This window comes from Lepidochelys olivacea, assembly GCF_965140295.1.
Source record: "Lepidochelys olivacea isolate rLepOli2 genome assembly, chromosome: 1".
Classification (NCBI taxonomy): domain Eukaryota; kingdom Metazoa; phylum Chordata; order Testudines; family Cheloniidae; genus Lepidochelys; species Lepidochelys olivacea.
Window position 1 is genome coordinate 110,199,219 of NC_140411.1, and position 16,039 is coordinate 110,215,257.

The 16,039-nt window shown below is 43.9% G+C and overlaps 1 protein-coding gene across 1 annotated transcript in view; it reads right to left on the reverse strand.

Moving 5' to 3' along the window:
- Positions 1–779: 779 nt before the first annotated feature.
- The window catches only part of RAB20 (RAB20, member RAS oncogene family), a 50,191-nt gene continuing 34,931 nt past the window's right edge, over positions 780–16,039 (reverse strand). Inside the window, exon 2 of the mRNA XM_084629602.1 lies at positions 780–1,837. Coding sequence (XP_084485728.1) covers positions 1,305–1,837 — 533 coding nt within the window. The 3' untranslated portion in view covers positions 780–1,304. The remainder of the gene's footprint in view (positions 1,838–16,039) is intronic.

Here is a 16,039-nt window from a genome sequence, read left to right on the forward strand (position 1 = left end):
CAGGACAGGATCTGCCACTGTGGGGTGAATGCCTCTCCAACGCCCCCAGGGCCCCCCTCATTTGTAAGTTTTTAGAAGGGCAGGGGCCTCAGTTTCAGATGTTACTGGGCCTCCAAAATCCTCTGTGCGGCCCTGCCTATCCCTGTCATGACTCCGTATGAGATACTGGATGACTACACCCGTCACTGTTCTTGACAGTGCTACAACACTCTAAGAACAGTATTAAAATCTTACCAGTCCTCTTAACGGCAATGACAACCAAAAAAAAAAGCCCATCAGTGCACTTTACTGCTCCTTTAGGATGTATAAAGGCTTTTGTACACTCCCCTCCAAAAACCGTCATCTTGCTGGTTTCACATCAGAAAACTCAATTCTTCACTTCCCTCCTGGTTGTGGAACTTGTCTGATAAAATCACACCCTGCCAAAATTAGAACTGCAATTTTTCCTGACCCCAGCTTTGTGGGAATAGGGTCATGGAGGTGTATCAAATACTTTATGTGGGGGACAAATGCCCCTACATAATGAAGCAGGAGTGTAAGTACCAATATATTTTTTCCTACCACCCTTTGCAGTTTTTAGCTCCAAGTAACACAGGACAGCGCTGTCCCTGGTTAATGTAGAGAACGCATGACTGCTAAGGTAGCAGGATGTACATTAATAAATCCTCAGAATGAACAATTCATTTCCAAAGTAACTTTAATAGTACATCTTATATTGCGGTATCTGGTACAAAAGGATAATTGATTTGCTTGATTAGTGACTTTTCTACATAATTTATATTCTGGAAAAAAAATAATGTGTAAAGCTTAAAAAAGTACCCAGCATCTAAATATTCCCCAGAAGAAAATGAATGATTTTTTTAAAGTGAAAGTCATATCCAGTACAAAAGTGAAAGTTACATCCAATGACAGTTTAGATGTAGCATACTAAATGTGGAGAAAATAATGCATTCTAAACAATAAAGCAGGACTCCTTTGAGAGTGCTTAACTGATTGTCAGTACCAATCTGTATGGAAACAGTACCATAGCACCGATTCCCACTTCTGTACATTCATTATAATCTCTCCTCCACCCCAAGGGCCGTATGAAATTTACAAGTCTTCCCCTATGATTCCATTCAGATTTTTGTTTTTATAAATAAATTAGACTTTAATCTTCAAAGGATTTGTTGTTCTGCATACTTCATTCAAGATCATTTATTCCTTGATTTTCCTTTTCTGCTCAAACTATAAGCATCTCTAGATTCATGATCACTAGCACAACATACAGGCACAATCCCCTCACTCCCCACATCATCAGTATTTTAGGCACAACAACCAGATTTTGTCCTTTTTGCCGACTTGTAATTGGTTATGTCTACAGTTTGTAGTGGCCCCTCAGCTTGCTGCCGTAAAATTATTGGTACTACCATATCAAATATGGTTTCAAAGAGGTAGTCCACCTTATATCCTGTTTTTGCACTGGTCTCAAAGCACATTTTCTCAGCTGCTGGAACATCCTTCTCATCCAACATTTTGTATTTTAGTATCTTTTTGTAGAGTGCAACAGCATCATCCAGGTAGACTTGTTTTTGGACCTTGGTAGAGATGCAACTGGTGACAGGCTTTTCAGGTCTATTTTCATCTTCTGTTTCTTGTAATAAAGCATATTCATTTGTGAGGTCAACTTTGTTTCCAACAATAGCAAAGATACAGTCAGTGCTAGCAGTGTCGGTCAGTGCCAAGAATCGGTCTTCCAGTTCTATCAGGCTTTGCAAGTTGTTTACATCATATGTAAGGATAACAGCAGCTGCTCCTCTACAGTACATAGAGCCAAGGCCATGAAATTGCTCCCGTCCTGGCAAAGAAAAAAAATAAAATTAATAAATTGAACTAAACCATTAACAACAAAAAGCCTAGTTTCACAAGCATGCTTCAAAAACAAAAATCAAAAGGATACAGCGCCCAAGGGGAAAGCCTACCATTTACAGTATCGTCAACTTTTCTATACTTTTGCTAATAAGTGCAATAATATTGCAGGGAACACAAATTGCCAAGTCCACAGGCTGCTTGCCTTATGCACTAGTGACTTTTACTAATGGGCTATTAAACAAGGCTTTTGACGCTATGTTTTCAGAAACTGTATGCATGTTGTAAAAGCAAAAATGTGTGCATATTAGTTCATTTAAGCTGAGTAATCAGTTATAATGAACTCTGAACTGATAAAAATTTCATACTATCACAAGCAAACTTCAAAAGCAAAAATCAAAAAGGACACAGCATCAGAGCTAGGCTCTGTATGTGTAATTGGCCAGTTGCATCTAATTGACTATTTATGTTTGCAGGTACCATGATTTCATACTCAGCTATAATTGACTGAGTGTACAAATTCAGCCCAGGCACACAAGCTTTCTGAACACATGCAGTTCTGAAATTCTGGCCTCTGAAGTCAGTGACTCTAGAAGAATAGTGCAAAACAAAATTAATCTTATTGTACATCTTCACAGCTTTCAGCTCAAGGAGTATTCCAACAGTTACCTTAACAAGACAAGAGCTTTTAACACCCAGATATCAGAACCTATATGCCAAGGTACCCTCCATAAACACACTATAAAAATCTGTAAGACACCTACTACTATAGGATTTAGATGCCTGCCCCAGTTTTGTCACCATTACCCCGTTTAGTATACTGCCCACAGCCACCATCAAGTGGCACAGTTTTAATACAATCTCAGTAATTAGTAGGAAAGAACATTGTCTCCTCACTCAGTGTGTCACTCTTAAAATTTTTACCTGGCCCACTGGAAAGAGTAGCCCTGGCCCTCAGACCTACACCCTTTTTTGGCATTTGTTTGGAGATAAAATGTGATGCTTGCATTATTCACTGAACCTTTCTACAGTGGAGGGAAGGAAAAAAGTAGTCTACCAATAGCCTCTTGAGAATATTGTACTAAATGAAAGACCAGTCAGAAAATAGAAAGTGCAAATATTGCCACTGATTTACAGAGAACTGCAGCCTACTCAAAATGCATGTACAAATATAGAATTTCATGGCAGGTTTCTCAATTAAACCTTAGAAGATAACAGATTTCATTCAAAATCAATAAGCCCAAACAGGTGACAAGTTTCAGGGTCACTGGTTTAGATACAGTGAGAGACACAGTGGGTGAATTCCAAAGCCTTGTAACACCCACCTCCACGCTCTCATGCATCAACTCCTCTTAAAACCAGAAAAAAAACCCAGGCTTACTGATTTTGAAGAAAATCACTCCTCTTGGGCAAGCTTTCTACTATCATGGACTCTTCCAAGAAGCTGGAGTGAATTAGACCCCATATTTAGTCCCATAGATGCATAATCATGTGAAAAGTACAAAGTCAGATATTGGACTGCTTTACAGACTTGTACAAAAACATTTGACTCAATGTAGCATCTAGGCATTAACTTAAATTGCTACAAAATGAAATTGTGGATAAACAATCTTGTGGACCTATTTACCAATCAAGGATAAAAAACAAGACATGCCAACCAAGGCCCTCAAATAAGAGAGGGATGTCACCTCAACCCTAGCTTTTTCAACATTGATTTATGTATAATATGACCTACCAATTCTGGTACCATCCCCAAAAGCAGGGCCTTCCATTAAACAACAGAGAGAAGATCTTCCATGCTCACATTATCATTTGCCCAAGATGATCTTAGATATAGTCTAAACTTTCCACGGAGACCCGACAGTGTACTTGGGCCAGACAGAAAGAAAAAGTCAGGATCTTTAATAGAAGTCCAGAGAAAGCAACACTAAGATTTTATTGAAGATACCTTGATCGTGCTTAATTTTTGTGTAGCTTCAGCCAGCGTCAGGCAATACAAGTGTTGCCAAGAAGATATTTTAACTGAAAAAGGATGATTTATGAAGTAATTAACTGCGCTGGTTAAGTTTAGATGACTTCCAAAACTATTCAATTCAAACACCTAAACAAAGAAAAAGGGAAGAAGCCAGTATACTTTGATGGGAAGCTTGTCTGACAGAAGGATCCCCAGCTAAAACATTAGTTCACCTAATCTCTTTTTAAAGGTCTTGAATCAAGTCCACAATCCTTCAGGGATGAGAACTTTACAAAGGGATGATCACGGACACAGATTAATACTTTCATGTCCCAGGTTACAAGGCTATATGTGCCAATTTAGGAAGACAAATGAAGGTATTTCACAAGACTTCAATCTTCAGAAGCAGCAAATTCATGCTTAAAGGTGCGCTGTGCACTTCTTTGCTCATGTGTATTTGAAAGACAGACCAACTGGAGTGTGTTTAGACTGGAAATATCTGCAGAGATCTAGATTTCCAGTTTTGCTTTCCACACTTTAAAATAATCACATCATTTTCATTAGAACCCTTACTTTACGACGTGGCCTGTAAAATACAACAGAACACAAATATTTCTGCTTTTCCCACTTCATCTATCTAAGCCAGAAAATTCAGCCTCAAAATTGTTACCTCCAACCATTCGACACTGAAACAATACAGGTATTTGTTCCATGGCATACATAAGCAAATCTAATCTATTCTCTTGTATAGCAGAACATGAACCATGACTTTCTTAGTTAAATTCCAGAAGTTGATTGCAACCAATCTTCAATTAGAACTCAGAATGGAACTGGCAAGTTTATTGTAACTTTCCTTTTCTCCTTCTTTGCATTAAATATGCCTATGGAATGGAAAACAGGCAAAGCAAGTCAGCTCACAACATAATCTACTTAAACATGCAGCAAAAATGTCTGATTTCTAGTTGGGTTGTGCCATCTGTTGCTTCCTGACATTTGCCACATTTCTTCAATATTAACTACTTAAAATTACACCAATCCTGATTTGAGAAATAGAGTATAGACAAATAATTTAATCAAACAAATCTGACTTATCCTACAGCAGAGGTTCTCAGACTGTGGTCCATGGACCACCAGTGGTCCGAGAGCTCCATTCAGGTGGTCTGCAGATAGTTCCCTTTAAGGTGCGCACCTGGATGGCCGCACACAAGAGACTGAAGGGCCACCTACCTAATTAGTAGAGCCACGCAGGTGTGACTCCACTAATTAGGTGCCTGGACCCTGGAAAAGATGCACATGTAAGGTGAGGTGGTGGCTTTGGGGAGAATGGGGGGGGGGAATTTGGGACATGCAGGGCTGCGGCAGCCAGAGAAAGAGGTGACTTTCTCCAGCTCCAGGGCTGTGCTGCCAGGGAGAGAGATGGCCCTCCTTCCCAGCCTCAGCTCGGGGGCTGCCGCAGCGGGGGAGAGGGGGCACATCCATTGCATTGGAAAGGTAAGACTACTGATATTAAAATATGAGTTGGGTGCTTTTATTTGTAGAACAAAAAAAAATGATGATGATGATGATGAAGGGATTTTTTTTATATAGCGCTTTTATCCAACGCGCTTTACAATAGTTAGCTAATGGTACAAAGAACATTTGGAAAGCTTATTAAGTGGTCCACTGAGACCCTCAGCAATTTTCAAGTGGTCCGCAAACCACTGTTCTACAGGATGCCACTGAGAGGGTCCCAGCACCAACAAAAAAGCATCCTACTACTAAAAGCCAGTTTTTCACAGACATGAACATTACTAGTCTGTGACCATTTAGAGCCTAGGGAAAGTAACAAATCATCTGACCCCTACCCAAACACACAGCTTTTCAAGCAGTAGGTTAAACTAACGGCAAACCCATTTTTATATGAAACATATTATTCTGATAATACCCACAATCATCAGAGATTAAAACAAAAACAAAAATTAAAAGTCACAGAAATTGGTGTGTCCATAAGAGGCGGGTCTCCGAGGAACTTCCAGAGCAATCATACTCCGGCAGAGCAAGTTAAAAAGCAGTTGCAAAGCTGTCAGGAAAAAAAATTTAAAAACAAAAAAGACAGGGGACACACAGCCTAAGAAGGAAAAGTCTTCCAGAAAACCTTGCAAAAAGTAATACCATGCTGGTGCCAGTTTTAGGAAAGGAAGTCTTTAATCTGGAGGCCCATGAAGAAATAATAATAGAGGAAAGCATATAGGGTTTTGTAACTTTTCAGTAGGAGGAGGAAGAACCAGATAAAAATAGTGCTTTTTGACGTGTAACACACAAGAAAGAGGTCCGGAAATTTTCTAAAGAAAGAATCTATGTAGCTGACTTGTCTTTCATATACTGATTGTCCAAGACTTTTCCACTGCAATTCTGAAACAAAGGAGACACAGATGGTGTATTAGCGAGGAATTAAGAAAGGGGAACATAAAATATCACTAGAGTGCTCTCTTCAGATACAATTCTTTTATCAGAATCTTAATTCTCAGATCTGTGAGAGGCAAGAAGTACCTTGCATCCGATGAAGTGAGCTGTAGCTCACGAAAGCTTATGCTCATATAAATCTGTTAGTCTCTAAGGTGCCACAAGTACCCCTTCTCTTTTTGCAAATACAGACTAACACGGCTGCTACTCTGAAAGTACCACCTTGTATCCTAAGTGAATGAGAGGAAGAATCTGAAAAAGGAAAAGGCTGCAGCACTACACTTGTAGCCAGCCCCTGGCATCTACTCGAGCTCATAAAAGAAACCACTCACGGGGGGGAAATCCCCTAAGAATTCTGCTGCAGTGAGACTGAGCTTCAAATGGACAATATTAGACACATCATAAAAGACTATAGATATTGTGATGGGTTGGATCACAGAAACCCCCTGGGAGCTGCCATCTGATGTGCCAAGACTACTTCTGCTCCTGCTTTCCCGCCCTGCCTGGTTTGAGCCAGACCCGCTAGCCTGCTACAAACCCAGACCCAGGTCTGAACCATGACCCCTAACAGCTGTAGGCTTAACTGAAAGCAGCTTACAGAAGTGTTCCTGTCTTTAACACTCAGATACCCAACTCCCAATGGGGCCCAAACCCTGAATAAATCCGTTTTACCCTGTATAAAGCTTATACAGGGTAAACTCAAATTGTTCGCCCTCTATAACACTGATAGAGAGATATGCACAGCTGTTTGCCTCCCCTCCCCCCGCCAAGTATTAATACATACTCGGAGTTAATTAATAAGAAAAAAAAGTGTTTTTATTAAGTACAGAAAGTAGGATTTAAGTGGTTCCAAGTAGTGACAGACAGAACAAAGTGAATTACCAAGCAAAATAAAATAAAACCTGCAAGTCTGTCTAATAAAACTGAATACAGACAAAACCTCACCAGTTCCAGTAAGCCTCCTTTTACAGACTAATCTCCTAGTCCGGGTCCAGCAATCACTCACACCCCCTGTAGATACTGTCCTTCGTTTCAGTTTCTTTCTTGGGGGTGGAGAGGCTCTCTCTCTTTAGACAAAATGGAGGGATCTCCCACAGGCTTAAATAGACTCTTGTGGGTAGAGACCCCCTCCTCTCTCCGATGCAAAGTCCGGCTCCAAGATAGAGTTCTGGAGTCACCTGGGCAAGTCACATATCCATGCATGACAATCAGTTTCTTACCAGGTAGCAGCCATGGGTCACATGCTTCCTTGAACCTCCTCAAGTAGACTTCTTATGTGGATTGGAGCATTCCAAGATCCATTGTATTTTAAGTGCTTCTTGATTTGCACATTCCTTTCTCAAGAAGCTGACCAAATGCTTTACGAAGGTTACTTAAAAATCAAGCCAGTACACAACCAATATTCATAACTTCGAATACAAAAATGACACATGCATACAAAAAGGATTAATAGATTCAGTAGATCATAACCTCTACAGAGATATGTTACATGGCATATGTAGCATAAAACATATTTAGCTATGTCATATATACATTGATAAGCATATCTCCATAAAGCCTTATGGGGGGCACCATCACAAATATAACTAAAGATCTGTAGATATAACTAAAGCCGGGCAGGCTATGGATATGAGTAGTTCAGTAAATTACTTCTCAACTTCTCATGGGGGACTTCAATCACCCTGACATCTGCTGGGAGAGCAATACAGCAGTACAGACAATCCAGGAAGTGTCTGGGGACAACTTCCTGGTGCAAGTGCTGGAGAAACCAACTAGGGGCCGTGCTCCTCTCGACCTGCTGCTCACAAACAGGGAAGAATTGGTAGGGAAGTAGAAGTGGGTGGCAAGAGATCATGAGATGGTCGAGTTCAGAATCCTGACAAAACAAAGAAAGGAGAGCAGCAGAATACAGACCCTGGACATCAGAAAAGCAGACTTTGACTCCCTCAGGGAGCTGATGGGCAGGATCACATGGGAGGCTAAGGAGAGCAGGCTTTATTTTAAAGAAGCCTTATTGAGGGCGCAGGAAGGCCAAAACACAATTGGAGTTGCAGCTACCAAGGGATATGAAGGGTAACAAGAAGGGTTTCTACAGGTATGTTAGCAACAAGAAGGTGGTCAGGGAAAGAATAGGAGACCCTTACTGAATGGAGGAGGCAACCTAGTAACAGATGATGTGGAAAAAGCTGAAGTACTCAATGCTTTTTTTGCCTCGGTCTTCACAGACAAAGTCAGCTCCCAGACTGCTGCACTGGGCTGCACAGTATGGGGAGATGAGCAGCCCTCAGTGGTGAAAGAACAGGTTAAGGACTATTTCAAAAAGCTGGACATGCACAAGTCCATGGGTCTAGATCTAATGCATCCAAGGGTGCTGACGGAGTTGGCTGATGTGATTGCAGAGCCATTGGCCACTATCTTTGAAAACTCGTGGCGATTGAGGGAGGTCCCGGACGACTGGAAAAAGGCAAATATAGTGCCCTTATTTAAAAAAGGAAAGAAGGAGAATTCAGGGAACTATAGACCGGTCAGCCTCACCTCAGTCCCCAGAAAAATCATGGAGCAAGTCCTCAAGGAATTGATTTTGAAGCACTTGGAGGAGAGGAAGGTGATCAGGAACAGTCAACATGGATTCACCAAGGTCATGTCACGCCTGACCAACCTGATTGCCTTCTATGATGAGATAACTGGCTCTGTGGATATGGGGAAAGCGGTAGATGCAAGATACCCTGACTTTAGCAAAGCTTTTGATACAGCCTCCCACAGCAGTCTTACCAGCAAGTTAAGAAAGTATGGATTGGATGAATAGACTATAAGGTGGATAGAAAGCTGGCTAGATCGTCGGGCCCAGTGGGTAGTGATCATCAATGGCTCACTGCTATTTTGTAGCCAGTATCAAGCAGAGTGCCCCGGGGATGGTCCTGGGGCCTGTTTTGTTCCACATCTTCATTAATGATCTGGATGATGGGATGGATTGCACCCTCATCAAGTTCACAGATGACACTAAGCTGGGGGAAGAGGTAGATACGATGGAGGGTAGGGATAGGGTCCAGAGTGACCTAGACAAATTGGAGGATTGGGCTAAAGGAAATCTGATGAGGTTCAACAAGGACAAGTGTTGAGTCCTGTACTTAGGAAGTAAATGCACTGCTACAGGCTGGGGATCAACTGGCTAAGCGGAAGTTCTGCAGAAAAGAAACTCGGGATTACAGTGAACGAGAAGCTGAATGAGAGTCAACCATGTGCCCTTGTTGCCAAGAAGGCTAATGGTATTTTGGGCTGCATTAGTACAGCATTGCCAGCAGACTGAAGGAAGTGATTATTCCCCTCTATTCAGCACTGGTGAGGCCACATCTGGAGTATTGCATCCAGTTTTGGACACCCTCACTACAGAAAGGATGTGGACAAACTGGAGAGGGTCCAGTGGAGGACAACCAAAAGTATTAGGGAGCTGGGGCACATGACTTATGAGGACAGTCTGAGGGAACTGGGCTTATTTAGTCTGTGGAAAAGAAGAGTGAAGGGGGATTTGATAGCAGCCTTCAACTACCTTTAGGGGGGTTCCAAAGAGGATGGAGCTAGGCTGTTCTCAGTGGTGGCAGATGACAGAACAAGGAGTAATGGTCTAAAGTTGCAGTCAGGGAGGTCTAGGTTGGATATTGGGAAACATTATTTCACTAGGAGGGTGGTGAAGCACTGGAATGGGTTACCTAGAGAGGTGGTGGAATCTCCATCCTTAGCGGTTTTTAAGGTCTGGCTTGACAAAGCTCTGGCTGGGATGATTTAGTTGGGGTTGGTCCTCCTTTGAACAGGAGGTTGGACCAGATGACCTCCTGAGATCTCTTTCAACCTTAATCTCCTATGATTCAACAGAATGTTGTTCATTAATTGTGTGAGGACAACCAGTGAAGTAATAAATGCATTTGTGACACCATGGGGAAACAAATGAGGGGACTGACAACATTGATTTTTGTTTGCATAAGCACACAAGAAATATAGATACTGTTCTTTGATAGTCTCTACCCCCATGTTCCCCTCCCCGTAGCGCGACTCAGAGGATTAAATCTTGGCCTCACTGACATCACTGGGAGTTCTGCCATTGACTTCTAAGAGGTCAGAGGTGTTTAGTTGCCTATCAAAAGGTGGGAGTTTATTTGTTCTAAGGCAGAGGTGGGCAAACTACGGCCCACCGGCCACAACTGGCCCACGGATATCCTGCTCGGCTCTTAAGCTCCCGGCTGGGGAGGCTAGCCCCCAGCCCCTTCCCCGCTGTCCCCCCTCCCCCGCAGCCTCAGCTCGCTGTGCTGCCAGCGCGGGAGGAGGCTGCACTGCGGAGGCAGGGGAAAGCAGGAAGGGAGACTCCCTTGCAGCCACAGGGGATCAGGTGGGCAGTGTGGGAGCGTGGGCAGAGGACTCAGGAGGAGCACTGGACGGCCGTGCAGCCAGCCGGAGAGAAGCGATGCTTTGAAGGGGAAACCGCCGCTTCTCTCCAGCTGCGCGGCTGCCCCTGCTCCTCTTGAGTCCTCAGCCCATGTTCACAGGGCTGCATTCTGAAAGGGGCTTTACAGGGGGGGTTGGACAGGGGGTGGATCCCGGGGGCCCTGCCAGAGGGTGGGGGTGTGGATAGGGGTCAGGGCAGTCAGGGAGCTGGCGGGGGTCGTGGGGGGGGTCAGTTAGGGGCAGGGCGTCCCAGGAGAGGGTGGTCAGGGGACAAGGAGTGGGGGGGGGGGAGTTAGATGGTTCAGGAGTTCTGAGGGGGACAGTCAGGAGGCGGGAAGTGGCGGATAGGGTTACGGTTTGGGGAGGCACAGCCTTCCCTACCCGGCCCTCCATACAGTTTCGGAACCCCGATGTGGCCCTCAGGCCAAAAAGTTTGCCCACCCATTCTAAGGGTTCTCTTCCACTTCCCTACACCTGTCACAAGAAGGCAGGCACTTTAGTAGTGGGAAGTCTACAACGGCAAGGTTAGGTACATAGTTTTGGTAGTTTGGGGACAGAAATATGTAAAAGACAACACAGAAAGATTAAAATGAGAGGAGAAGGGGGAAAAGAATGAATGAAGACAAATGAATGAATCAACAGTTAGATGAATTATTCAATAATAGTTGTCTCTTATTAGATAGTATAATTAGAACTGGTCAGAAGATGGAATTTCCATTGTGCGGGAAGTTCTGACATCTCAAACTTTTAAATCCTATTAAATCAAGGAGTTACTTATTACTCAGTGACAATAGTCATTATGAAGTGGTTTCAGAAAATATTATCTTTGTTTTAAATCAATTCAAATTAATATAGCAGAGTGTACTTTGGCTGCATTAGAATTTAGTATTAAAAACTTATCTTAATACCCAAAAGGGCTTACTTTTATCTATGTGAAAAGAGGTAAAAACCTACAGTAGAAGATATGAAGTTTAACTCAAAGGACTAAATAGGATTAAAAACACAAAAAAAAGTCAATACAAAACCAAAGACGACCCTATTATATATATGTCCATAGGAAACACTTTGAAACAGGGACAAGAAAAAGTGACCTCAAGGAAAAAATGTTTGGGACAAGTCTCTAGCACTGAAGAGTAACAGGCCATTATCTCTCAACCAATTTCTTTTCCAAACACACTAGCTTTTAATTGATAAACCAAGTCAAACACACCTATCTTATCATAAAAGGGGATTTTGATGGTAGGAAAGTTACAAACAGTCTATGGCCCCAACCAAAGTAAAAAACCAAAGTTTGTTTTTAAAACAAACACTCTGAAGGTGTCTGGAACTCTAGAGTCTAAAGCTTCTTACTGCAGATGCTAAGTGAGAGGGATACAAACCCAGGACATTGGTTATCTCTATAAGCATGAGGACTGTTGGACTGAAACAGCTGCACCTGAATAAAAAGTGCATTCACTTAAACTTTCTGAAATAGTAATAATAATTAAATCTATCATCATCTCCTTTGACAGACTACAAACACCACATGGTAATATCACACGGTCACATCATGCTTCAACTGAAGTAATAGTTTATTTGAACAAAACAAAAAACAAAAAAGAGAGCTCTCAACAGAAAGCTAGACTAAACTGTCCACATGACATGACCCAGACATGATAATTTAGACCACTACCCAATAATATGACAGACAAAGGTATTATCCCAATGAGCTTTAAGGAATGCAAGGGAAGTGATGATGAGATGTCTATCAGTAGAACTCCCACCTTAAACAACCATCAAACAAGTTGAACTGAAGCTGCAAAACCCACCACCAATCCATCTATCCACTAGAATCTACTCATGGAAATGGGTTTGAACAAACCCTTATATCATATTATTAGCTATGGGCCTGATATTAGGAATCTTTACATTAATGCAGTGAATCTACATCATCTGAATCCCACCCCTGCCCAAGTTAGGAATTCAGGAAGTCAAATCGAATACTCTCTCCTCTCAAAAGAAAGAGAACACAGAAACTATTATAAACATCTTTATGCAATCTTTTGGATAATGCTCTAAAAAGGTATCAGTTTGTGTTAACAGGACTATGTTAACTCAAACTAGGTACCATTTAGAGTGTGCAGCAGGGTCTATACGAGGCACTTATAGAGCGTAATATGTTAGAGCACTTTACAAATCACACCCCTGTGATGCGCTTTGAGGTGCTGTGTAGACAAGCTCTACATCATTTTAGAGTACGCCAGCTCTTAGTTGAGCAGCATAGATACAGTGAACTGATTAGCCTGCTAAGATTATCATTTTCCCCCCAAAACTCTGCTGGTACTCATTGCAGAGTTAATACAAACATCCCATGTCAAGTTAATTAATATGGTAAAATAAAAAGCAGAATGAAAGGTACAAACATTAGGGAAAAAATAAGACAGAGGAGAGGTTGGTTTTACCAAATAAAGGCCTACTACCAGGCACGTTTGCTTAAATGTTAAAGGGGGCGGGGGAGAACTGGGCTTATGCCCTATTTCTGCTTCTTTAGTATTTCTAAAGGCCTGAAACGGTTTTATACATCAGAACAGGGGTGGCCAACCTGCGGCTCTTCAGACGTTAATATGCGGCTCCTTGGACAGGCACCAACTCCGGGGCTGGAGCTACAGGCGCCAGCTTTCCAATGTGCCGGGGGCGCTCACTGCTCAGCCCCTGGCTCTGCCACAGGCCCTGCCCCCACTCCACCCCTTCCCGCCCTATCCCCTGAGCCTGCCGTGCCCTTGCTCTTCGACCCACCCTCTCAGAGCCTCCTGCATGCCACAAAACAGCTGATCAGGAGGTGCAGGGACGGAGGAGGTGGTGCTGATCGCTGGGGCTGCTGGTGGGTGGGAGACGCTGGGAGCGAGTGGGGGTGGGGGAGCGGACCGCTGAAGTATTACTGCGGCTCTTTGGTAATGTACACTGGTAAATTCCACCTCCTTCTCAGGCTCAGGTTGGCCACCCCTGTATTAGAAGTTTGGGTTCTGCCTACCCTGGAATAATGTGACCGGAAAGGTAGTATACACAAGGGCATCATAAGCAGCATTTAGAGTTCTAATTCCTATTTTTAATAAAAGAAATCTTTGTTAAAGACTCAGTACTCTTGGCCATTCAGTTAAAGGTGGAAAGGGCTTACAACAAAAATACCTCCTACTCTGTTCCTCCAAAAAAGCCAAGATATTCTCAATTTAAAAACAAGCAGGCTAAAAACAAAGAAAAAAAATAACCAAACCAAAACAAAATACTACTACAAAAAGATGGCATAAATCCAGTTTTATAAAAATCCTTTGCAGGTCACCCTTAAAGTGATTATTGTTCACAGTGAAGCCCCAAAACAGCCAATACACACTGCAAGAAAACGAGCCAAGTATAAAAAGACAGACATTAGCCATGGCTAAGTTAACAGAGACCCTAAAACTTTCAGTACATCTAGTACAGTGCGTATACATTAGCACAACTTTTGACATTTGGAATAAGACATTCAGTAAACTTAATTTTTTCCCCCATCTTCTAAGTCCTCACAGAACGAAATTTAGGTAACTGATACTGAAAACATTTATGGACATGCTTAACTTTACTCTTGAAGAATACCAGGACATCCTTGGAGCTACCTAAGAAAATTTAAGCAGGTATCTTTGGAGCACTAGGGTCTTAGATTGTAACCTGAATTCAAAAGTGGGTAGTTTTAAGAAATGGGAGACTAGAAAAGTCTTAAGAGGTTTTCTCAGCTCCTGGGAGGGTGGGAGGAGATACTTGAGAAGTTTTACAGAGATTAAATATAAATTTAGGAATTCTCATTCATTCTTTAGAATTTAGTCTAATCTGTAAATGTTGAATTAGCTAAATTCTGAAAGGGAGCTGGTATGTAAAAATCCCTTAGTTATAGAATAATAATAATTAAAAAAAAAAGAATTTCTAACATCTACAAATTTTTAGAGACCCGTCACACAATGTACTTGGTATGTATGTGTGTTTATTTTTCACAGAGATCATCAAAAATATAGCTATAGGGCCTGACAACTTCCAAGAAACTACTACAAGACACCACATCGGTAGTATCTGATGTAGGAGGAAAGAGGAGGAGGAGGAAGAGGAAAGGAAAATACATACCTCTACAGAGATATCTGCTGGCAAAATTATAGGAAGAAAGATAGCGTCATTTAGGAATATTGCAGGGGTGGGCAAACTTTTTGGCCCAAGGGCCACATCGGGGTTTCCAAAATGTATGGAGGGCCGGGTAGGGAAGGCTGTGCCTCCCCAAGCAGCCTAGCCCCCGCCCCCTATCTGTCCCCTCCCGCTTCCTGCTCCCTGACTGCCCCCCTCAGAACCCCCAACCCATCCAACCCCCCTGTTCCTTGTCCCCTAACCATGCCCTCCCAGGACCCCACCCCCATCCAACCCCCCCCCCCCCGCTCCCTGTCCCCTGACAGGACCCCCAGGACTCCCATGCCTATCCAACCCCCCCATTCCCCTCCCCGCCCCCCCAAACCTCCACCCCATCCAACCTCCCCCTGCTCCCCAATCTCCCTCTGCCCCCTAACCGCCCCCCAGGACTCCACTCCCTATCCAACCCCCCCTGCTCCCTGTCCCCTGACTACCCTGACCCCTATCCACACCCCCGCCCTCTGACAGCCCCCCCCCCAGGACTCCCATGCCTATCCAACTGCCCCCTGCGCCCTGTCCCCCAACTGCCCCCCCAACCTCCGCCCCATCCAACCCTCCCCCCCCCCGCCCCCTTACCATGCTGCTCAGAGCAGCAGGAGCTCGCAGCCACGCTGCCTGGCCGGAGCCAGCCCGAGAGGAGCAGCAGGCCAGAGCGTGGGCGGCGCAGCGAGCGGAGGTTGTGGGGGAGAGGGAACAGTGGGGGAGGGGCCGGGGGCTAGCCTCCCAGGCCAGGAGCTCAAGGGCTAGGCAGGACGATCCCACGGGCCATAGTTTGCCCACCTTAGGAATATTGGTTAATAAAAAAAATAGGTAACAGATTCAACCGCCAATAAAATGCACACTACCCAAAGTTCCTTTAGTTCAGGGGTGGCCAACCTGAGCCTGAGAAGGAGCCAGAATTTACTAATGTACATTGCCAAAGAGCCACCGTAATATGTCAGCAGCCCCCCATCAGCTCTCCCCGCTCCCAGCACCTCTCACCCGCTGGCAGCCCCGCCAATCAGCTCCCCCACACCTGCCGATCAGCCATTTCCTGGCATGCAGGAGGCTCTGGGGGGGAGGGGGAGGAGCGAAGGCGTGGCAGGCTCAGGGGAGGGGGCGGGAAGGGGTGGAGTGGGGGCAGGGCCTGTGGCAGAGCCAGGGGCTGAGCAGTGAGCACCCCCCGGCACATTGGAA